At 45.0% G+C, this 24,074-nt stretch overlaps 1 protein-coding gene across 5 annotated transcripts in view; it reads left to right on the top strand.

The window, feature by feature from the left end:
• The window catches only part of FOXN3 (forkhead box N3), a 267,558-nt gene that overhangs the window by 179,765 nt on the left and 63,719 nt on the right, over positions 1–24,074 (top strand). For all 5 annotated transcript variants that reach the window (XM_077463748.1, XM_077463745.1, XM_077463749.1 and 2 more), the window contains exon 4: positions 11,573–11,637. In XM_077463748.1, coding sequence (XP_077319874.1) covers positions 11,573–11,637 — 65 coding nt within the window. The remainder of the gene's footprint in view (positions 1–11,572; positions 11,638–24,074) is intronic.

The raw sequence follows: 24,074 nt of genomic DNA, 5'->3' as shown, positions 1-24,074 counted from the left end.
TACTAACCTCTGGAGAACCTACACTTGCAGAGTGCACAGTCTATTTGCCTTTGGTAAATCAACCCCATTGTGTCCCAGCAAGGCGTCCTTGTTAAAATCTGGTAACCCATATACCAGTGATGGAGAACCTTGGCACCCCAGATGTTTTGTAACTACATTTCCCATGATGCTCTCCTACACTGCAAAGTGGATAAAGCATCATGGGAAATGTAGTTCCAAAACATCTGGGGTGCCAAGGTTCACCATCACTGCCATAGACCATCCCGCGGAGTTGGGTGTTGAAACGCAAAGCCTGGGTGTCATTGCGAAGTAGACGCAAACCCATGTAGATGCACACATGTTTGCACGCCACTTTTAGGCAGCCAATTTTAATGAGCTCCGCAGCACACAAGAATCACACAAGACACGCACAGGCCTTTTTTTTTTTTTTTAAGTTGCGCCATATTAAAACGCATGATACTTTGTTACCGTTTTGTTTTGACCGACACATTCGCAATGGGGAGCCATTAATGTATCAAAGTATTATTTCTGTAGCTTGGTTCACATGTATGTGTGTTGGGAACGCACGCAGAAAAATCACACACATTACGCACAGGAACCTGCTGCTCTTTACAGAGGTGCTTGGGGGTGACATTGATTCTTAATTGGCAAATGCATGTGTGGCAAACCACATGGAATGGGCTGCTCTACATGTGACGTGTGGGACCGCAGTCATGTGAACCGAGTCTAGAACGTCTGCTTTTTCCTTTTTTATTTTTTATTTTTTCCTGTTTTTATTTTTATTTTTTTGTTTCTCTGTAATGGGGTCTGGTGCGTTTTTCATACGTTTTTGGTGCATTGCAGTTTGTTTTTGATGCGTTTTACTGCATTTCAGTAGAGGACCAAAAATGCAGCATGTTCTAAACCAACGCCACCCCCGCGGGAGACGGACGGGAATGCGGCAGCGATCAGTGGCCTCCTTACCCTTAGGAAGGAGGCAGATCAGGTAGACATGGACCCAGGCTGCAGCTCCTTGCTTCGGGGGCCATTGCTTCTCCTCCAGGCCGAACAGGAAGTGGGTCCTGATTGAGACCCGATTTGGCTGGGAGTCCTAAGACTCCCTGGCCAATTGGGTCCCAGGAACTGCTTTCTGATTGGCTGGGAAGAGAATCAAAGACAGTAGCGAATATTAATTTGTTATTGTCACACAATAGCTAATTGGCTTTGTTTTGAAGCCAATTAGAGCCTCAGTAGGTTAAATAAAAAAAATAAAAAATATATTTAAAATGTACTTTATAGATCTATAAAATTGATAATTGTATTAAAAATATATAGAATATTTTTTTAATACAATTATAAATTTTATATATTTTTTTAATATCCTAAGATGTATTAGAAGTAAAAAAAAAAAGTACACACACACTAACTATATGTCAGAAATATTAATATTGGCGTCCTGCTGCAATTGGAAGATTAGGCGCTGTAGTGCTGTCTGTATTTATTTTGTATTTATTTTGAGCAAAGATTTGTGAACGCATTTTTTTTTTTTCTGATCACTGAATGGTGCCCAGTAGAGAACAGATCTCGGCACGCATTGCCAGCTGCAGTAAGGTGCGAGCTCAGGTGTTCTATCACGTAGGCCGCAGTATGGCTTCTGCTGGCAGTGGCGATGTTCAGTGGCTGGGGGTGGGGGTGGGGGGGTCAGGATTGGATGGGGTATATTTATCTCTCTGTCACACACACTTGTTTGCCTATCTGGTTACACACATTTCTCCTCTCCCTCAACATGTCCCTGTTTGTGTTTTTTCAATAATGACTTTGTGCTGAGTACATTTCCAGACTCCGGCCTGAGCGGAACAGAGCGGCCATTGTGCGTGGGGAGAGTGGGCGCAGATCACGCGTCACCCGAGTGATCATTAGGTGGATGTTCTAACTGAATGTTGCTGTGTATAATGAACCATTATTTTTTTTTTTTTTTTTTTTTAATAAAATCCTTCCTTTAAACATTCTTTGTTGCATATCAGTGCTGCTGGTCTCCTACAGCCTGTTTGCAGCAACTTCCCATCTACTTGCATGGCCATTCCCAGGGACTTTAGTAAATCAGTGGTAGAGGGGGGCAAGGTTAATAGCAGCGCACAGCTGGAAAAGAATGTAATGGTTGTGCTGAAATAATGCTGATGGTTGTGCGACACGGCAGCAAATTGATGTGTTTACTAGCAGTGTACTAAATATGGAATCTCTTCTGCCCAGAGTCGGCTTCCATTGAAGAGAGGAGGGCCTGGAATCCCCCCCCCCCCCACAAGCAGCTCCCACGGCCCCCGCTCTGCCTTCCAGGAGTGATGTTTTGTATCTGTTTGCTCGCCACAAGATGTACGGTTGCACCTCCCTATGACAATTCCACAGCAGCCACTTTATATAAAATATAAATAAATAAAACTGAAAATAAAATTATGATATAATGTAACAAATCGCAATCCACGAGTTTCAAAACGGCGGGAGAAACGTGAAATATTCCCGTCCTTCGCCATGAATGATATCCACGTATACACGGCGCTTGCCGCCTCGCCTGTGTGCGCCGCTCTTCTCTCCAGAAATTCAAGCTCTCCCCTTGTGACACCCTGCCAGCTTTCACCTTGAAACGGATATCTTCCCAGCACACAGATTGCCTGAAGCACTGCTGGGGCTCGCAGGCGGTATTGTTGACCGTCGCTAAGCAACAAAATAACTGTCATATTTTCTGCAACAGGCGGGTGCTGCCTCTGTGTTCTGACAATAGAAGCTCAGTGTAATGGATTCAGCACTCACATCCTGGTCTTTCCTAACATGGGTAGACGGTGCTCGCTTATAACTGGCACTGTGCTTGCTTACAACTGGCACTGTGTGCAGCCCGCTTGCTTACAACTGGCATTTTGTGCACCTTTCTCGGCTATAACTGGCACTGTGCAAATACTGCTCCCTTATAATTGAGACTCTGTACACCCTGCTTACTTATCACTGGTACTGCATATGCTTATAGCTGCCACTGTGTGCAACCTGCTCACTTATAACTGCCACTGCGTTTGCACTTTGTTCTAATTGGGACTCTATGCACCCTGCTTACTTATAACTGGTACTCTGTGCACTATATATGCTTATAGCGGGCACAGTGTGGTCCCTGATTGCTTATTGCTGACACTCTGTTTTGCCTTATAGCTTATCCCTTTCATGACTAAGCCTATTTTTGGAATTTGGTGTTTACAAGTTAAAATCCATATTTTCTACTAGAAAATTACTTGGAACCCCCAAACATTATATATATTTTTTTAACAGAGACTCTAGAGAATAAAACGGCGGTTGTTGCAATATTTTATGTCACACGGTATTTGCGCAGCGGTGTTTTAAATGCAACTTTTTGGGAAAAGGTACACTTTCATGAATTTAAAAAAAACAAAACAGTTAAATTATCCCATTTTTTTTGCATAATGTGAAAGATAATGTTACGCCGAGTAAATAGATACCAAACATGTCACACTTTATAATTGCACGCACTTGTGGATTGACGACAAAGTACGGTACCTAAAAATCTCAATAGGCGACGCTTTAAACATTTTTTACGGTTACCAGGTTAGCGATACAGAGGAGATCTAGTGCTAGAATTATTGCTCTCGCTCTGACGATCGCGGCGATACCTCACATGTGTGATTTGAACACCGTTTACATACGCGGGCGCGACTTCCGTATGCGTTTTCTTTGCTTTGCGAGCTCGCGGGGACGGCGGGCGCTTTAAAAAAAAAATTTTTATTTTTTTATTTATTTTAAAATTACTAAATTGTTTAAAAAAAAAAAAAAAATTTTGATCACTTTTATTGCTGTCACAAGGAATGTAAACATCCCTTGTGACAGTAATAGGTGGTGACAGGTACTCTTTATGGAGGGATCGGGGGTCTAAAAGACCCCCCACCCCTCCTTTACACTTCAATGTATTCAGATCGCCGAAAACGGCGATTCTGAATACCGGATATTTTTTTAAAACCGGCGCCATTGGCAGCCGAGTAAACGGGAAGTGACGTCATGACGTCGCTTCCGTGTTTACTATGAGGAGACTGGAACGAAGCCGATTACGGCTTCGTTCCAGTTCCTCCCCAGCGGCCGGAGGCATCACAGCGAGAATCGGTGCTCCCGATCGAGCGGGAGCACCGGTAACAACGGCGGGAGGGGGGGACGTCCCCTCCCGCTCCTCCAGCATAACAGCCGAGCGGCTTTTAGCCGCATCGGTTGTTATGGCTGGAAAGCCAATCGCCCGCTGTAAAAAACGGTACCGGGATGATGCCTGCAGGTGCGGGCATCATCCCGGTATACCCCCCGGAAGCCGAGTACGCAGATCTGCGTACGCTCGGCGGGAAGGGGTTATAATTAGCAATGTGTGCAACCTGCTCACTTATAACTGGAACTCTGTGTTCTCTGCTTTCTCCTATAACTGGAATTCTGTTTGCACCCTTCTCATAAACATTGTAATGTATGCACTCCGTATGCTTATAACTGGCACTCTGCCTCCTGCTTGCTTATAACTGGCACTGTGTGCACCCTGCTTGCTTATAACTGGCACTGTGTGCACGCTGCTTGCTTATAACTGGCACTGTGTGCACGCTGCTTGCTTATAACTGGCACTGTGTGCACGCTGCTTGCTTATAACTGGCACTGTGTGCACGCTGCTTGCTTATAACTGGCACTGTGTGCACGCTGCTTGCTTATAATTGGCACTGTGTGCACCCTGCTTGCTTATAACTGGCACTGCGTTTGCACTTTGTTCTAATTGGGACTCTATGCACCCTGCTTACTTATAACTGGCACTGTGTAACCTGCTTGCTTATAAATGGCACCGTGTGCACCCTGCTTGCTTAGAACTGGCACTGTGTGCACCCTGCTTGCTTAGAACTGGCATGTGCATACTTGCTTATAGCTGGCACTGTGCGCACACTGCTTGCTTACAACCGACACCCTATGCACGCTGTTCATTTATAACTGGTACCCTATGCACCCAGCTCACTTATAACTATCATCATATCCACAGTGCTCATTTATATCTGCTGCAGTGGGCACTCTACTTGCTAATAACTGGCACTGTGGTGTGGGGCAGCTGTGGGCTAACAGAGCGGGCCCCATGCTGGATAATAACTTGCGGACAGTTTCCGCTGTGCCATTTGTCATGGACAGTGCTCTGCTCTCTGTGTCTCTGACACCTATTCCCTGATACAACCACCCCAGTGTCTCTTTACTGCATTTTATGGCCTGTGATTGGGCACCCCGGGGTCTGCTATAAATCCTATGTAATGAGTCGCCCTCCCGCCAGCCCCAGACCTCTATTATGTGTCCCTTGTACACCGCTGCCACTGCAGACAAACTTTGTCAGAGCTGCATTTGTCTCCCTTAACGAGATGGCCTCTTTAATCACATCGTTTAGTTAAATGGCCTCATTAGTAGAGCTCTTCGGAAACCACGTTTCCAGTCGAGGCCTCAATAAAAGGCCGCAAAAAACCTATTGGTGGAATATGAGAATTGTGGCATTAATTGTGAGGACACGAGCACTTCAGGGACCCTTATAGGGAGGCCATGCCATAACCTTCTGAACGTAACAATCTGGCTCATAATGTCAGTTTATAGAGGCTGGCAAAATAACGGCATTTTCGACCCCTTGCTCACCAGCTAGTAAAGGTTTGACATGGAAAATGGTGATGGCAGAGGGCCCTGTGAGGATGCTTGGATGTTGAAGGTTGCCAGAAAATAGTAAAAACTAAAAAATGTGGTGGAAGGAAAAATGTCGCCTTGAGTAAACTTCTACAATTCACTCTGTTGAAAATACGACATTGTGACCAGTTTAGACTTGCATGCGGTAAATTTATGTGCACTGTGTAGTCAAAAATCTTTGAACATCTGACCATCACCCTTATATCTGCTTGTTGGACATCCAATTCCAAAACCATGACGTTTAAATATGGAGTTGGCCCCTCGATGGGCATGGACATGGCGTTGGCCCCTCGATGGGCATGGACATGGCGTTGGCCCCTCGATGGGCATGGCGTTGGCCCCTCGAGCAGGGGCAGATCCAGGGGGGGCAACGGGGCAATTGCCCCCTCCGAAAATATAATTGATTGCAGTCCCCACCGAGTCTCTCTCACACTCACTCACACTCTCTCACACACTCACACTCACACACACACACACACACACACACACAGTGAGAGAGACTGTTTGTGGTCACAAGAAGATAAGATGGAGGGAGGAGGTGTGTGGAGCTGCGCCGCTGGCTAGTGTTCCTTACACTGGTTGCTAACGTCTGTGCCACCTGGCGTGTAGCACCCAGTGACGTCAGTCACGTCGGAGGCTGGAGCCACTGCTGAAGAGGAGGAGAACCCCCGGCATTCATAGCGGAGCCTCCTTCCTTCTCCGCCCCTGAGTGAGAGTGTTGGCTCCACCCACCTCCTCCATCCATCTTCTCCACAGCACGGCGGGAACACAGGAAGAAGCAGTGACAATTGCGCAGTCGTGCAATGCTGTAACCAAGTAAAATTGATGTCCATTTTTTTTTCTACTAATAGCACTTTCTTTTGGTAAAATTTTATATTTTGCAATATAAACATAGCGACAATTTTGAAAAAGAAAGCAATATTTTTAATTTTTTGCTATAAAAAAAGTCTTCCTCAATTTAGGCCAATATGTATTCTGCTTCATATTTTTGGTAAAAAATCCCAATAAATGTATATTGATTGTTTTAAACAAAAGTTATCGCATCTACAAAATAAGGGATAGATTTATGCCATTTTTATTTCTTTTTTCCTAGTAATGGCGGAAATCAGTGATTTTTTTTTTTTTTTTTGATTTTTTTTTTTTAGCAGGACTACAACATTGTGGCAGACAGATCGTACACTTTTTGGGGATCAGTGGCACGAATACAGTGATCAGTGCTAAAAATATGCACTGTCACTTGTACTAATGACACTGGCTGGGAAGAGTTAACATCAGGGGTGATCAAAGAGTTAACGGCGTCCCTAGGGGGTGCTTGCTAACTGTGTGGGGATGGACTCACTAGATGAACAGAGTGATCCGTGTTCCTGGTTGGCAGGAACACAAGATCACTCTGTTCATCTCTGACAGAGCGGCGATCTGCCTTGTTTACATCAGCAGACCGCTGTTCCATCTCTGTGGGGAGCCATTGCAGGTGGCCAGCGGACATCACTTCCCGCTGATTGGCTCCCCCTCTGGCCAATCAGCACATGTGCCTTTGCTGGTTATTGCACAAATGGCGTACAGGTACACCTTATTTTCTGGCAGTGCCCCTCCTGAGACTAGACTCTGGATCCGACCCTGCCCTCGATGGGTATGGATATGGAGTTGGCCCTTCAATGGGCATGGATATGGAGTCGGCCCCCCACATGGCCAATAATATGACGTTGGCATGTATGCCCTGGCAGCAATAGAAATGGATAGGTGTTCTAATCTCCCTCTCCCTCTAACCAAAAAAAAATGTTTTGCCATTAGTTATACTTTGCATGGATCTACTGCAGGGGTCTCCAGTTTGCGGCCCAGGGACCAGGTGCAGCCATTTTCTTGTTTTTATCTGGCTCTTGGGGCTCTATTTCATCCACTGACACCAATGATGGGGCACAATTCCTCCCATTAACACCAAAGATGGGGTATTGTTTTTTCCCCACTGACATTTGGACCTTTTTTTCTCCCATTGGCCACAGTCCGGCCCTCCTAAAGTCTGGAGAACAGTAATCTGGCCCTTTGTTTAGGGAGTTTGGAGACTCCCGATCCCCTGTATAAATGACATGAACCATGTAAACTTGAAAAATGTTCAGTTCTGTTTTTATATAAGGATGTAAATCGATACATTGTTTTATTTTTTTCCCTCAGTCTGTGTATAAACATGCTACAAAGATTGTTATTTCTTTGTTCTTTTTGTATCTTTATTGTTTTTGGGGATATGAAATGCGAAGAGATAAATGTTCCCTTGGATTTTCTTTTTCTGATATTTCATTTTATAACCTTCTCACTCTTCTGGGAAGGCTTTTGGAGTGCGTTGGCATTTGTGTCCAATCCTGAGGTCATGTAGCCTAGGTTCACACAGGGGGGAGATTTACTAAAACTGAATCTGGTGAGCTGTCCATAGTAACCAATCAGCTTCTAACTTTAGCTTGTTCCATCAAGCTTTGACCATAAAACTTGGAAGCTGATTATTATGCACAACTGCATCGGATTCTGTGTGCTCCAGCTTTAGTAAATCTCCCCCAGTGTCCGTGATCACTTTTCAGGGGGAGGTAAATAAGCATCTTCCAGACGTTTAGGAGGCAGGGTCCCTCTGCTCAGGAAAGCACATGTACAGAACGGTCTGAAGATTGACCATCTGAATAATTCAGAGGAGAACTGGGTGAAAGTGTTGTGGCCAGATGAGACCAAAATCAACTTTTTTGGATCAACTCGACTCGCCGTGTTTGGAGGAGGAGGAATGCTGCCTAGGACCCCAAGAACACCATCCCCACCATCAAACATGGAGGTGGAAACCTTATGCTTTGGGGTGTTTTTCTGCTAAGGGGTCAGGACAGCTTCACCGTATCAAAGGCACGATAGATGGGGCCATTTACCATCAAATCATGGGTGAGAACCTTCTTCCCCCAGTCAGGGCCTTGACATTTGGTCGTGGATGGGTACTCCAGCATGACAAAGACCCAAAACACAAGGCCAGGGCAACAAAGGAGTGGCTCAAGAAGAAGCACATTAAGGTCCTGGAGTGGCCTAGCCAGTCACCAGACCTTTAATCCCATAGAAAATAAGTGGAAGGAGCTGAAGGTTCGAGTTAGCAAATGTCAGCCTCAAAACCTTAATGACTTGGCGAGGATCTGCAAAGAGGAGTGGGACAAAATCCCTCTTGAGACGTGTGCAAACCTGGTGGCCAACTACAAGAAACGTCTGACCTCTGTGATTGCCAACAATTACTAAGCCATGCTTTGCGAAGGGGTCAAAGACTTATTTCACTCATTAAAATGCAAATCAGTTTATAACTTTTTTGAAATGTGTTTTTCTGGATATTTTTGTTGTTCTTCTGTTTCACTGTTAAAATAAACCGACCATTCAAATTATAGACTGATCATTTCTTTGTCAGTGGGCAAACATACAAAATCAGCAGGGGATCAAATACTTTTTCCCTCACTGTGTTTTTATTTATTCACTTATATTTTTTTACAATTATATTTCTTTACTTTTTACATTTTTTAACTGCCCTGTGGGGGTTAGTGAAATAACGTCTCACTTTTGAGACTGAGAAGGAGATTGAGGACACAGATGCCTTAATCCTTTCTCAGCAACCTCAGCTGCAGAGTGAATGTACAGGTAGTGGAGGTACAGAGGCTCCCTGTTCACAAACTGAAGGAGGGAGGGGGCCACAGGGGGATCGTTTCCAGTAATTGCACCCACTCCTGCTGCTCTGGGCCCTTCTGTTGAACTGGGCCCTGTACAGGGGGGCAGGTGCGGCCCCCTTATCAGTGGCCCAAAGGTGTTGGATTTGGAACGTTCTTCGAAGTGGTGTGTTTTTTTGTTTGTTTTTTTGTTTTTGTTTTTTCCGCATTTATGTAAATATGACATTGACAGGCTTTGTAGAATTGGAGGAAAAGCTGGCGATGGCAGCGAGCGTCATGGAAAGCGAGAATTTTGCAGATGGTTTCCGCTAAGCCCCCGAGACTTTGAACGCTCAGACCGCGGCTCTTGTATATGGGCCCCGCAGAGCCCGGCGCAGCCTTGATTATTTGCAGGGATTTGTAGAAGGGGGGGAAACGTGTCCTTTTGTGATCTTTTTGTTTGCTGTGAGTGCGGCTTGAATAAGCGGCGGCGTGTGAAGGGGTTGTGTCACTGAATGACTTGCCAACCCAAGAATCTCCTCTCAATTCTTCAGAAGTGTGACGGGGAGGTGCCGAGCGCCCGGCGCCCATTGTGCCTCCTCATTTACAGCAGGGTCAGGGTCATACCACTCGTAAAAACACAAGAAGACCGCTTTACAACATCCCATCCACAATACCAGCGACGTGTGTGCCAGCCGGCCTCTCTATATCACTGTCAGAGTTCTTGTCAAACGCCCAACTTTTTAAAGACAGACGTTTACATTTGAACACTTTATAGAGGACCTTTCATTCATTTTACAAGTCTGAGTGAGTATATTTGATAAGTCACAAAATATCACGGAATAGTTTTTCAGAAAAGCTCCACCTTTTATCATTAAGAAGCTATCATTGAGCTCCTGTTGGTGACTTTTCCTAGGCTGAGATGATGTCATCCGTCTGCTGCAGGTGGTAGGAAGCATTTCCTCAGTCTCCTCTTCCCAGCGTTCAGGCTTCAATGTAACTTTGTAGAAGAAGGAGGAAGAATTTTCTCAATCTCCTCTCCCCAACGATCAGACTGCAACATTGTAACTTTGTAGGAGGAGGGGGAAGTATTTCCTCAGTCTCCTCTCCACCAGTGAGTACATTGTAACTTTATAGAAGGCAGGAGGGAGCATTTTTTCAGTCTCCTCTCCCCCAGAGATCAGATTGTAACTTTGAGCATTTCCTCAGTCTATGTAAGACAAAAACAATTCCATAGCTCAACTCACCAACCAGTCTGCTGACCAACCAAATCAACCTGTCTAACCATCTGTTAAAAGAAGGGGTTTAGTTAGCACACATTTGCAAACGCATGTGAAAGCTGCGAAGCCTCGTCACAGCACCCTGCGTTGCTTGCAGTCCTAACACTACAAATTTATAAGTGTCTCCACAGTGGAAGCACATACATGGAATGGCTAGATGTGGCACAGGTGAGCCTGGAGGCTGCCCAAGCCCCCTTAAAGGAACAGGAGCACACTGGACACCCAGCAAGGGCAAAATGGCTGAAAAGGTGCCCAGTGCGTCTCCAGACCATATATACAAACAGTAACAAAAAACTGGCCACTGCCCACACCTATAACTGGCCTTCACAATAAGGAGCACATGGAGGGCATATACATGTAAGGCAAAAACAATTTCATAGCTGAACGCACCAACCAGTCTGCTAACTGGTCAGTCTACCCTCCCCCAGTGATCAGATTGTACATTGTAACTTTGTAGGAGGAGGAGGAAGCATTTCCTCAGTGTACCCTCCCCCAATCCTCAAACTTCAACATTGTAACTTTGTAGGAGGAAGGGGAAGCATTTCCTCAGTCTCCTCTCCTCTAGGGATCAGACTGTACGACTGTACATTGTAACTTTGTAGCAGATCAAATGGTGAGGGGCAGTAGGGGCTGATCTGTGTCAGACCTTTGTGAGCTGCACGGATCACAGGTTGTACATGATTGTGTTTATCTCTGATCTTAGTCCAGGGAGTAGGTGGTGAACTTGGATGATGCCTGAAAAAAATATGGCACCTTCCTGGCAAAAAAAAAAAAATCAGGAGAAGGTAAGGTATTGTCAACGGAAGTCTTGTGATAGCTGTGGAAAGTAATAAACTCCTGAAAATGTTGCACTGATACGTTACTAAGCATGCATAACTTTGAATGCCTTCTTCAGTAGATTAGTTGATTTAGTGTTGATCTTTCTGTTTTTTTTTTTTGCAGCACATCGGTCCCTCCCCTCTGGCCAGGAAGCGGCTTCTTCAAGAAAAATGGTGCGCTACTCCAGGGTAAGTCTCCATCGATGCCTTTGCTTGTCCTTCTACTTCTGTCCCTCAGGCCCCAGGGGGAGCCTGCTCCTCTGCTAATGGCGGATCCTTGTGTGAGCGCTGTGTCCTCAAAAGCGAATGCTGGTCAGATCTCATTTTCTAGATTATAGAGGACATCAAGTGTGGCTGCTTGACATCAATGGGCCACATGGAATATTCAGTAAATGTAATGCTAAAGAACTGTCAGAGACTGAAAATTCTATAGGAACCATTGGAGACTGGGGACATGCTATATGAGTTGGAGACCGGAGACGTGCTATAGGAGTTATTGGAGACTGGGGACATGTTATGGGTGTCATCGGAGACTGGGGAAATGCTATAGGAGTTGTTGGAGACTAAGAACATTGCTAGAAGAATTGGAGACAGGGGACATGCTATAGGAGTTATTGGACACTGGGGACATGCCATAAGAGTCATTGTAAACTGGGGACGTACTGTACGAGTCATTGGAGACTGGGCACATGCTACAGGTATTGTTAGAGACTGGGTGGGAAAATGCTATAGTAATTGTTGGAGACTGGAGACATGCTATAGGAGTTGTTGGAGACATGCTATAGGAGTTGTTCTAGACTGGGGACATGCTATAGGAGTTGGAAACTGGGAACATGCTATAGGAGTTGTTGGAGACTGGGGACGTGCTGTAGGAGTTGTTGGAGACTGGGGGCATGCTGTAGGAGTTGTTGGAGACTGGGGACGTGCTGTAGAAGTTGTTGGAGACTGGGGACGTGCTGTAGGAGTTGTTGGAGACTGGGGACATGCTATAGGAGTTGTTTGAGACTGGGGACATGCTATAGGAGTTGGAGACTGGGGACGTGTTGTAGGAGTTGTTGGAGACTGGGAACATGCTATAGGAGTTGTTGGAGACTGGGGACGTGCTGTAGGAGTTGTTGGAGACTGGGGGCATGCTGTAGGAGTTGTTGGAGACTGGGGACGTGCTGTAGAAGTTGTTGGAGACTGGGGACGTGCTGTAGGAGTTGTTGGAGACTGGGGACATGCTATAGGAGTTGTTTGAGACTGGGGACATGCTATAGGAGTTGGAGACTGGGGACGTGTTGTAGGAGTTGTTGGAGACTGGGGACATGCTATAGGAGTTGGAGACTGGGGACGTGCTATAGGAGTTGTTGGAGACTGGGGACGTGCTATAGGAGTTGTTGGAGACTGGGGACGTGCTATAGGAAATATACATTGTAGAAATATTCCATGAGACTGGCAGAGATCACTGTGATTCTTGGGCAAAAGAGGAACACAAATTGCTGTTGGCAGAAGCTGTCTGCTATGTGAATTGTTCTCGGGGTCTTATTGTTTCATTGTTATTATCTTCCTCTGCAGTATTATTATTATTATTTTGAGTTACCCTCATTGGATTGATGTGCGGATGGAGGGGAGATCTGCATCGTTGATGCCCCCTGCGGTGTGTAAACGTAGGTGCTGAGAATTGTGTCGATCGTTGTGTGTGGAGAGATTAGGATGCTCACACTTTTCATGGTCCTCCTCGGGGGCGGTCTGAGGTTTCTGATAGAAATGTTCCATTGGTGGTCGGTGAACCTTTATTCTGCAATGTTTGACATCCACAGAGCCTAAAACACACATTCACAGGCAGGAAAACGGGTCAGATTGTGAACAGAATTGTAATTATTAAATGCAGAATACCTGTGATCCAGCATTCATCCCACACTGGGTACAATGTTCAACCCCGTCCAGTGGCAGCACCATTCACCCTTCCATAGACTTAGACTGCATGCGGGTAGCGAGGCTGGATGCTGCTCCTGCACTCCAACACTGTACTGCACCCACAAGGGCCCGACCTGTGCAAGGGGCCCAAGATGGACAACCCAAAAGGTGGCCATAAACTGCTCGAAGTTCGGCTGATTCCTGCTGGTTTGGCAGGTATTTGAGCAGTGTATGGCCCCGCCAGCAATATTCCATTCGGCAAAAGTTGACTTTTGCAGAAGGAGCCTGTCCGAAAATTGTTGGCTGAACAGCGCCTGCATCCTATAATTGCTCTGATCCAGTGATGTCAGGGCCCCTGGGATCCGGTGATGTCAGGGCCCCTGGGATCCAGGGATCCCCATTGTATCTCCCCCATGGCTGGAAGAAATTTGCAGTTTATTACACAATTCATTGTCTTGTAATACACGGGGAGAGAAGGAAGTGGTGAAATCAGCTGTTGGCACAGTCATGGGAAATGATATAATTACTACAAGAAAGCACAGATCTTCCCTGTGCAGCTTTGTTACTATTAGTGATTAGATGAGTCACATGATCAGCGATTATTTGTGGAGTCTGCTCCAGGCTGGAAAGTTGAATTCCAGCTTTCCTGTCACTTTAAATGGTTATTTTGAGCCAAGCTGGCCGAAATTAGCTATTTAAAGTGATAGGAAGGTTGGAATTCTAATTGAGGGCCATAAATTGCACAGGAATGTGCTGTACGTTCCCGTGCGATTCACATGCTATCTGGGTGCAGTGCAGAATGGGTCGAATTTGTGCCAGACTGCAGCAAAAGTAATGAATGCAAAAAAAAAAAAAACGCAGTTATCGGCAGTGCCGCTGCAAGGTTATCCAATGCCCAGGGCAAAAATGGCAAATTGCACCACAACCCGCACCTCCTCCGGCTCTTTTCTTCTTCCCCTTTTGCAACTTCCAGCACTGAGCTGACAGAAGTAGTGATTCCACTGTCACTACTCCTGTCAGTAGACTGGGATGCGAACGATCCCTTTTTTTTTGTGCACTTTTTGGCGCAGCGCCATTCATTGGAATGAGCCTCCCTCCGCTCCAAAAATGCGTCAAATGTTCTAGTGCAAAATTTTGCGTGTTTGTCCCATGCTTTGTCCCAAGATGAAACGTGCGACTTCTTCTACCCGCGTTTTAGGATGCTGTTAAGTAATAATGGCACCGCAAGCACACTGCGTGTTTTTCTTGCATTTGCAGAAATGCGTGTTTTCTACCCACGTTTCCACTAAACCCGATGCAGACCAAATTACCGCCGTCTCTTCCTACTAACTTGCTTTCAATTGGCCGACCATAAAAACACTCCAACCTGAAAACTTGCAACTTTGTTATTGATTGAAACATTTTTATCTCCCGAAGATTTATTGTTTCCTTTTCTAAAATGTTTATCAACAGATCCTTCTTTATTTATTTTTTTTGCAAATATAAGTTTATTCAAGAATTTTTCACACAAAAAGGGTAGAGCCCCCAAATAAGAAATGACAACATAGACAGTGGAGGTCGCAGCCTCCAGGATGTGCAGCTCATCAACAGAAATACGACTCCCAGCTGATTTAATACATCGTAAATAGTAAGTCGACTGTACCATTAACATCCCCTCTGTCGGCTCCGGCAGAGGGGATCAAAGATATACCAGAGCCAGTCAATGTCTCAGCTTCTAGACCCATAGGCCGGGATCATGATCACAGTAAGCAGTTAGCAGGTTGTATTGATACAAAAAAGAAAAAAGGGGGTCAACAATTAGCGCACTCACAAGAGAGAGAAGAGGGGGGTGAAAATTACAGAAGAGAAGGGAAAAAGAGAAGGGGGGTGGAATAAGAGAGAGAAGCAGTGGGAAGGAAGGGGAAGGAGTGAAGGAGGAGGGGGAATAAGGGAAGGAAGGCAAGGGAAAGATCAGGGAAAGGGAGTGGAGGTGATTCGGAGTTCCCAACAGTAGCGTCTCTTACCGCCCAAGGAGGGCTCTGCCTTCTGTCGAGTAAACAAACGTGTTCCAAAGGGACCAGGTCTTTCGGTAAATTTCCTGCCTATCCTGGGCAGTCATTATCAGATCTTCCAGTTTGTTAATTTCTTCCACCCGCCGTAGCCACATCGCCACGGAAGGGGGAGTTTGTTGCTTCCAGAGCAAAGGGATGCAAGATTTGGCCACATTGGTGAGATGACGCAGTATTGACCGCGCATATCTCTTAGGGGGTATGTCTGACATATGTAAGAGGAAGAAGGCTGGGTCATTCGGGATTTGCCACTCCGTAAATTGTTGGGCAATGTTTCGGACTGCCGTCCAAAAGTCCAAGAGCTTGGGGCATGACCAAAAGACATGTATGATCGTACCTCTATCCTCCCCGCAGCGCCAGCAACATGCAGATGCTTCAGGGAAGATAAGGTGGAGGCGACTAGGGGTCAGGTACCATCTCGTGAGGATTTTATAATTCAACTCCTGTGTCTTGGTGCATATAGAGGACTTCAGGGTGAACCGCAGAGTCTGTGCAATCTGCGCAGGCGTGAAGGTGCAACCCAGGTCCCCCTCCCATTTCGCGAGACTGGAGATACGGTGCGTTGGTGGTGGCGTATTAAGCTGTGTATACATCGCAGAGAGAAGTCGGGAGATAGGTTCCGCACCCGAAAAATGTTCCTCAAACTCGGTCAACGGTCTAGATTATGCCGCGGGGTTCGGGATGGACTGAAGAAAGTGATGTATACGCCCGGCGTCCCAAAAATTTAAACCATAAGGACCTCTGAGATCCATAAGGTCACTGATAGAAACCCAGCCGTCACGACCTACAAACTGAGAGGCCCTAGTAAGGTCGGAGTCCCGCAATCGACGAAACTGCATCGCCGGTAAACCCGGCGGGAATCTAGGGTTGCCGAGAATTGGCGTCTGCGGTGACGACCTGTTTGTCAGGGAGTGGTGGAATGCCGCCTTCTCACTCTGGTAGAGGGTGAGATCCTTCTTTATTATCCTTTCAATCGCTTATACGTCATAGGAATCGCTAAGCCACCGTTCACACCTGATCGCAGGTAGAATCAACGCCATTCCACCCACAATGTCAAATCGCTGCAAATGCGGGACGCCGTTGCGATGCCATTACTTCTTTGTGGCACCCCAATTGCTCCCCAATTTTGCCACGATTGCCGCATGATAAATCTTGCTGCAATTGCAAAGCACGACACTTGCCACTCAAAAAGGAACAGGATCTACTTTTCGGGCGACAGCATTGCCGCGTGATTTACCGCACGACAATTGCGGTTAAGTCACAGCATGGTTGGGGTGCCATTAAGAAGCACTGGCATCGCAAATGCGTCAGACGTTTTGCAGCTCTTTGAAATTGCGGACATTCGGCACGTAATAAGGTGTGAATGTGGCGGGCGATCAGGCCTTAGCCCCCGTGCGATTTGACAAGGCACCACAAGTCACGCTTTATTGTCGGCAATGGCACCATTCAAATCGCTGCGACGCCGACTTTGCGGTGCCGCAGCACCTTGAAAAAGTAGTTCCTGCTCTACTTTTTGATGATTTCAGCTGCAACTTGCATAGATATCTGTGTGTAAAGTCGCACTGATAAGCGGCTTTGAAATCGGACTATTTCAGATGAAGTCACGTGATTTTCAAGCCGTATTCAACGTGAATGTGGGGTAAATGTAATTTTTGCTGTCGTAAAATTAAAGTGGTTGTAAACCTCAGACATGAAATATGAACAACGCACATCTTTATAGTGTGTACTTGTCTCAGTCCAGAGCACAAAGTGTAATTTCTGTCTGCTGCTTCCTTCCACTGCTATCAGCATAAGTCATTTCTGACGAATTTTCCTGACACCAAGTGATACGTGATGACAGGGGAGGGAGCTCCAGCACACAGCCTGTGATTGACAGCCTCGGCTCTGTTCCTGTGTGCTGTGTGAAGGGCGGGGGGGGGGTGTCCCTTCCCTCCAATCAGCTCTCAGAACTCTCCTCACAGAGCTCTGCAGAGTGTAACTTCAGCTCTCCACCCCCTTTTTCCTGAACTCTCAGACAAGCTGTATAGATTCTCCACTTTGGATATAGAGAAGAGTGTGCTGCAGATAAACAGGTACAACTTATGTAGGAGGATTTGTATGATCTCTGTGCAACACCTGTGGCCCGTCACTTCACTGGGAAGGGTTTACAGCCACTTTAAGGTTGAGGTTTGAGCGTCTGTCGCCGTCTCGTTCGCCGGCTCGCTGCCACTTTTTGTCCTCAGACTTGGGAAAAAGTTTCCCCCACCCACCTTCTAACCAAACAGGCTTAAAGTTTATTGGCATAGTTTGGTTGCCGTGGTGACAGCGGGGTGTGCCTGCAAATGACGGGCTGATGACAGGCTGCTGTTTAAATGCTAGGGGTGTGTGTGCGAGTCATTATCTGCAACCCGATGCCGCCGGCAGACAAAGGAAGATGATCTGCCATTGTCCACCTGATTAACCCTTCTCTGACTTTGGCGACGCACCATGCAGTTTGTTGTCGTAATCGACTTTTCTTGCATTTTTAATCAGCGTCTTCATGCACTGTCACCATGATGACCATATACACTTCGATAAAAAATCCATTAATTTTCCTTTCGACCTCTTCCTATAGTAATAATCAGTCGGTAGATATAACATCCAGGTACAATTGTTTTTCCGATCGACCTCTTCCTACAATCTTTACACTATCCTTTTTGTGGCCACCATACACAAGACAATCTGATTGTACAGTCTCTATTACAGTGACTATACACGCTTCGATAAAAGATTGATTCATTTTCCGATCGACCTCTTCCTACATATTTCCCCACAATCTCCTTTTATGATGACCATACACCATGCAGTCTTATTGTAAATCTCCTTTACGGTGACCATACACACTTTAATAAAAGATCAATAAATGTTCCTTTTTTCCTTTTCCTATAGTAATAATCGATCAGTAGTCAATAACCCATCTGATTGATATGACACACATAGGGAAATGTATTCTGATCGATAGTTGGAAGATAATGATTGTTCAATCTGATCGGAAGGTATAATCTCCTTTTACAGTGACCATACACTCTTTGATAAAAGATTGATTAATTTTCCTTCTGATCTCTTCCTATAGCGGTAATGGATCGGTAGTCTACAACCCATCTGACTGATAGAACACATGATCGATGGTCGGAAAATACCAATTGTACCTTACGATCATAAATTATTTATCACATAATTTTTTTTTTTCTATTATTAAAAAGTGATTGGACAGTACTGACTGGCGTATTCAAGGCTTTAGATGTCTTTTTATATCATTTTCCATCTTTATAGAGTTCCATTACCTTGTTATGCAGGTCTTTTGACAGTTCCATTACCTTGTTACGCAGGTCTTTTGACAGTTAAAGTAGAAGCCCATCCTAACACTAAAATGCCAGCATCTACAGATACCCACGCTTTAACACTAGCCTATCTAGCCCTGTAAAGGGGAAATCGCTGTACATACCCTTTTCTGCAGCCGCTCTGACCCGATCCCACACTGAGCTGTCTGCTGTGGCTATGCTGTGTGGGCAGGTGCAGAGGACACAGCCAACAATGGAAGCCCTAAAGTAACTCTAATGGGTGACATTGCTCCCCATTCATTTCACAGCCGTTGTCGGCTGTGTGCTCTGCAGAGCTTTTGCCTCTGGAGATCAGGTCAGGCCGGCATTCAGAAAAGGTATGTATGCTGATTTCTCCTTTACAGGGCTAGATAGGTTAGTCTAATGCCGCGTACACACGGGCGGACTGTATGGCGTACTTAGTCCGTCGAAACACATTTCAGCGGACAGTCCGCTCGTGTGTGGGCTTCAGCGGACTTTTTCAGCATGCAGTCTGGCGTACTAAGTATTTCGGATTTTTCTAAATTCTGTCCGTCGTACTTTGGTTTCAGCGGACAATCCGCTCGTCAGTAGGCTAGTTCGACGGACTAAGAATGGCGCATGCCCAGAAAGGATTTACACGGCAGAAGGGTGCTTTGCTGTGTATTGGACTTCCTATTTCTAGTCCCGTCGTACGTGCTGTACACGTCATCGCGCAAACTTTCGACGGACTGTTTGGGTATCCGTGTGTGGTCAAGTCCGTTCAGTCGAAAGTACAACGCACTCGGAACTCGAACTAAGTACGCCATACAGTCCGCTCGTGTGTACGCGGCATTAGAATGTGACTGTCTGTAGATGCAGAGATTTTGGTTTTAGGGTGGACACTTTAACCACTTCAGCCCTGGAAGATTTGGCTGCAAAATGCCCGGGCCATTTTTTGCAATTCGGCACTGCATCGCTTTAACTGACAATTGCATGGTCGTGTGACGTGGCACCCAAATAAAATTGACGTCCTTTTTTTTTTTTCCCCCACAAAAAAAGCTTTCTTTTGGTGATATTTGATCGCCTCGGCGGTTTTTATTTTTTTTGCGCTATAAAGTGACAATAGAGTGACAATAAAAAAAAAAAAACATTTTTGTACTTTTTGCTATAATAAATATCCCCATTTTTTTTTTTCCCTCAGTTTAGGCTGATATGTATTCTTCTACATATCTTTTTCGTTAAAAAAAAAAATCGCAATAAGCGTATATTGATTGGTTTGCACAACAGTTATACCGTCTACAAAATAGGGGATAGTTTTATAGCATTTTTATTATTATTATTATTATTTTTTTTACTAGTAATGGCGGCGATCTGTGGTTTTTATCATGACTGTGACATTATGGCAGACAAATCGGACAATTTTGACACATTTTTGTGACCATTGGCATTTATACAGTGATCAGTGCTGTAAAAATGCATAGATTACTGTAAAAATTTCACTGGTAAGGAAGGGGTTAACACTAGGGGGCGATCAAGGGGTTAACTGGGAGGTGATTCTTACTGTAGGGGACTGACTAGAGAAAGTGACAGATTGTGGTTTATAGCTAATAGGAGCACACAATCTGTCATTCCTCCCAGAGCAGAACACAGATTTGTGTGGTTACACACACACTTCCGTGTTCTGTCCCTCGTGCTCGCGATCGCTCGTGGCCGGCGGTCATCACGACAGTGGGCGTGTGCGAGCGCCTGCTATCCCGATCCTGCGAGCTGACATATAGCTACGAAGGTTCGCGGGATCGTGCCCGACCTGCTGCATTAGAATGGCGGTGGCTGGTCGGCAAGCGGTTAACGTTCCATTACCTTGTTACCTTAATTTCACACATCTGTGGCTTTTCAAATCACAATTAGAGTGTGTGTGGATAAATAATGAGTTTGTTAGCTCTCACGCGGATCCACTGTGCAGACTAGACACTGAGCAATGGGGAACAGAAAAGAACTTTCAAAAGACCTGCGTAACAAGGTAATGGAACTTTTATAAAGTTGGTAAAGGATATAAAAAGATAGATATCTAAAGCCTTAAATATGCCAGTCAGTACTGTTCATTCGCTTATAAAGAAGAGGAAAATTCAGGGATCTCTTGATACCAAGTCAAAGTTGGGTAGACCAAGAAAGATTGCAGTCGTTTTCTTGCATTTGTTCTTTTAGACCCAATGGGTGCTTCACTCTGCAATGCAGGCAGGTCACAGCAAATATCCCAATTTACCCCCGATAAGTGGGTCTCCTTCTGGAGGAGTAGGTGTGGCTAGGCAGACTGCATGGGCATACAGATTGCACATGTGATGCTGAGCCTCCAAGTTTTAAAGAACTGAATTGGGCGGGCCTGGGATTGTCGGACTGGGGAGGAAAGCGTTAAGTGACACTGGATGTCCTCCAGACAGGAAATGAGGCAGGGCTCTATGTGACTTGCTGCAGCATCTAATGCACATTGTGAGAAGCTCACAGTGTGCAGTGAAATCAGAGTAAGCTATTTCAGTCCAGGAGAGTCGTTGCAACTGTGCAAGGCTGGAGGAAAGACCTGGAGGGGAAGGCGGGAGGTCAGCTAAGCTCTAAGCTCCAATTCTTTAGCATTTGCAATTCCTTGTAGTGAAATCCAAATGGAAAAAAAAAAAGAAAAAAGGCCAACGCGCCTCTAATCAGTGGGGCTAATTAAATGAGCCGCCCGCCGCGTTCCGTACGCTGGCAGAATCGGGAAGTCCCCGGGATTCCTGGCTCTGCCGCTGCTTCCCATTGAGCCGGGGTCAGGATATCGCAGAAGGCACTTGTGTTGTGGCGTGGGGTGGGGGGGCTGTGTGCGCTGGGCGGCGGGGGGAATTGTTCCTGTTTGTTTAAAGAAGAGAGAAAGAGGGGGGAAAAAAAAGGTCAGCGGCGAGCCGCGCCGCCAGTGCCGTGCCAGGGAATTGCAAACTCTATTTTCTGCATCCTGAAAGATTTGAACTGCGGCCAAACTTCCTCGCCAGCGATCGCTCAGAATAAACGTCCCCGCTTGTGTTTTTAATTTACTTATTTAAAAGTAATGATCTCACAGCTGTTAACTAGACAGTATTACCCCAAATCAAATCCATTCATCATCATCTCCGCGCCGACAAGCACACGATAAAGGGCGGCAGGAGAGGAGGACGCCGTGGTATGAGAGTTGTATGGGGCGGGGTGGGGCCAATCATTGGACAGGTAGACGTCATCTGACCTCCGGCCAATCAGTGTTGCTAATGTTTTGTCATAAACTTGTATGCTTGGGTTTGCAGAGTTTGTATGGTTTACTGAATTGAGGAAAGCAGTACGAGCTTGCGGCTATCGCATTGGCTTATCGCATGGAGCCAATAAGAATTGGAAAAGGTTTCCTTAAAGTTGACCATTTAGTAACTTTACTCATCTGTATGATACATTCCTGACGTCGCAATATACAGGAACAGTCCACCTTTTATATATTTATATATATATATATATATATATATATGTATATATATATATATATATATATAATTTATTTATTATATAAAATTTATATATATTTTTTTTTTTTTTTTTTTTTTTAGCAGAGACATTTGTTGTTTCCAAGTAAAACTGTACTTTCTTCTAGAAAATTACAAATTACTTTAGAATTCCCAAACCTATATTAATAAAAACAAATATAATATATATATATATATATATATATATATATATATATATTAATACACAATTCCCAAACATATATTAATAACAATAAAAAAAGAATATCTGTCATTTTTTTTTATTTTTTTTTTATTTTGTTTTGTTAAAAGAATAAAATTGCTATTTTTTTTTTTTTTTAAGTCACGCAGTTTTGCATACGCAATCTTTCGGGGAAAAAAAATATATTTTAAGGAATAAAAAAAACAAAGAAACTCTGCATATCCAAATTTTTTATGTATTATGAAAGATGAAAAAAAAATGAATAAAAAGATGTTACTCCGAGTAAATAGATACCCAACTTGTCGCGCTTTAAAATTACGAACGCTTATAGAATGGGAACAAGCTACAGTACTTAAAAATCTCCATAGGCGAAGCTTTAAACCCCTTTTACAGGTTACCAGTTTAGAGTTATTATTATTATTTAGAGAATTATTGCTCTCGCTCTGGTGTTCGCAGCGATACATTCACGTGTGGTGCGAATACCGTTTACATATGTTGGCACGATGTGTTCGCTTCTGTGTGTGAGCATGGAGAGATGGGACCAGTGCACAAAGCACTTCTGGTAATATAGTGTATGTTCTCTTCAGCATATTTATTACTGAGCAATTTATGGCACTACTGCACTTTATTATTACATGTATATATGATACAGTATCTCACAAAAGTGAGTACACCCCTCACATTTGTGTAAATATTTTCCTCTATCTTTTCATGTGACAAGACTGAAGAAATTACACTTTGCTACAATGTAAAGTAGTGAGTGTACAGCTTGTATAACAGTGTAAATTTGTTGTCCCCTCAAAATAACTCAACACACAGCCATTAATGTCCAAACCGGCAACAAAAGTGAGTACACCCCTAAGTGAAAATGTCCAAATTGGGTCCAATTAGCCTTTTTCCCTCCCCAATGTCATGTGACTTAGTGTTACAAGTTCTCAGGTGTGAATGGGGAGCAGGTGTGCTAAATTTGGTGTTATCGCTCTCACTCTCATACTGGTCACTGGAAGTTCAACATGGCACCTCATGGCAAAGAACTCTCTGATGATCTGTTGTTGCTCTACATAAAGATGGCCTAGGCTAGAAGAAGATTGCCATGGCCCTGAAACTGAACTGAAGCACGGTGGCCAAGACCATACAGCAGTTTAACAGGACAGGTTCCACTCAGAACAGGCCTCGCCATGGTTGACCAAAGAAGTTGAGTGCACGTGCTCAGCGTCATATCCAGATGTTGTCTTTGGGGAAATAGACGTATGAGTGCTGCCAGCATTGATGCAAAGGTTGAAGGGGTGGGGGGTCAGCCTGTCAGTTCTCAGACCATACGCCGCACACTGCATCAAATTGGTCTGCATGGCTGTTGTCCCAGAAGGAAACCTTTTCTAAAGATGATGCACAAGAAAGCCTGGAAACAGTTAGTTAAAGACTAAGGACATGGATTACTGGAACCGTGTCCTGTGGTCTGATGAGCCCAAGATCAACTTATTTGGTTCAGATGGTGCCAAGCGTGTGTCGCGGCAACCAGGTGAGGAGTACAAAGACAAGTGTGTCTTGTCTACAGTGCAGCATGGTGGTGGGAGTGTCATGGTCTGGGGCTGCATGAGTGCTGCCAGCACTGGGGATCTACAGATCATTGAGGGAACCATGAATGCCAACATGTTCTGTGACATACTGA

The sequence above is a fragment of the Lithobates pipiens genome, unplaced genomic scaffold (assembly GCF_037356315.1).
Source record: "Lithobates pipiens isolate NorthernLeopardFrog02 unplaced genomic scaffold, aLitPip1_a1.2 Scaffold_30, whole genome shotgun sequence".
NCBI classification, from domain to species: Eukaryota; Metazoa; Chordata; class Amphibia; order Anura; family Ranidae; genus Lithobates; species Lithobates pipiens.
Note: the sequence above shows the minus strand (reverse complement) of the source record. Positions and strands in the feature narration are given on the sequence as shown.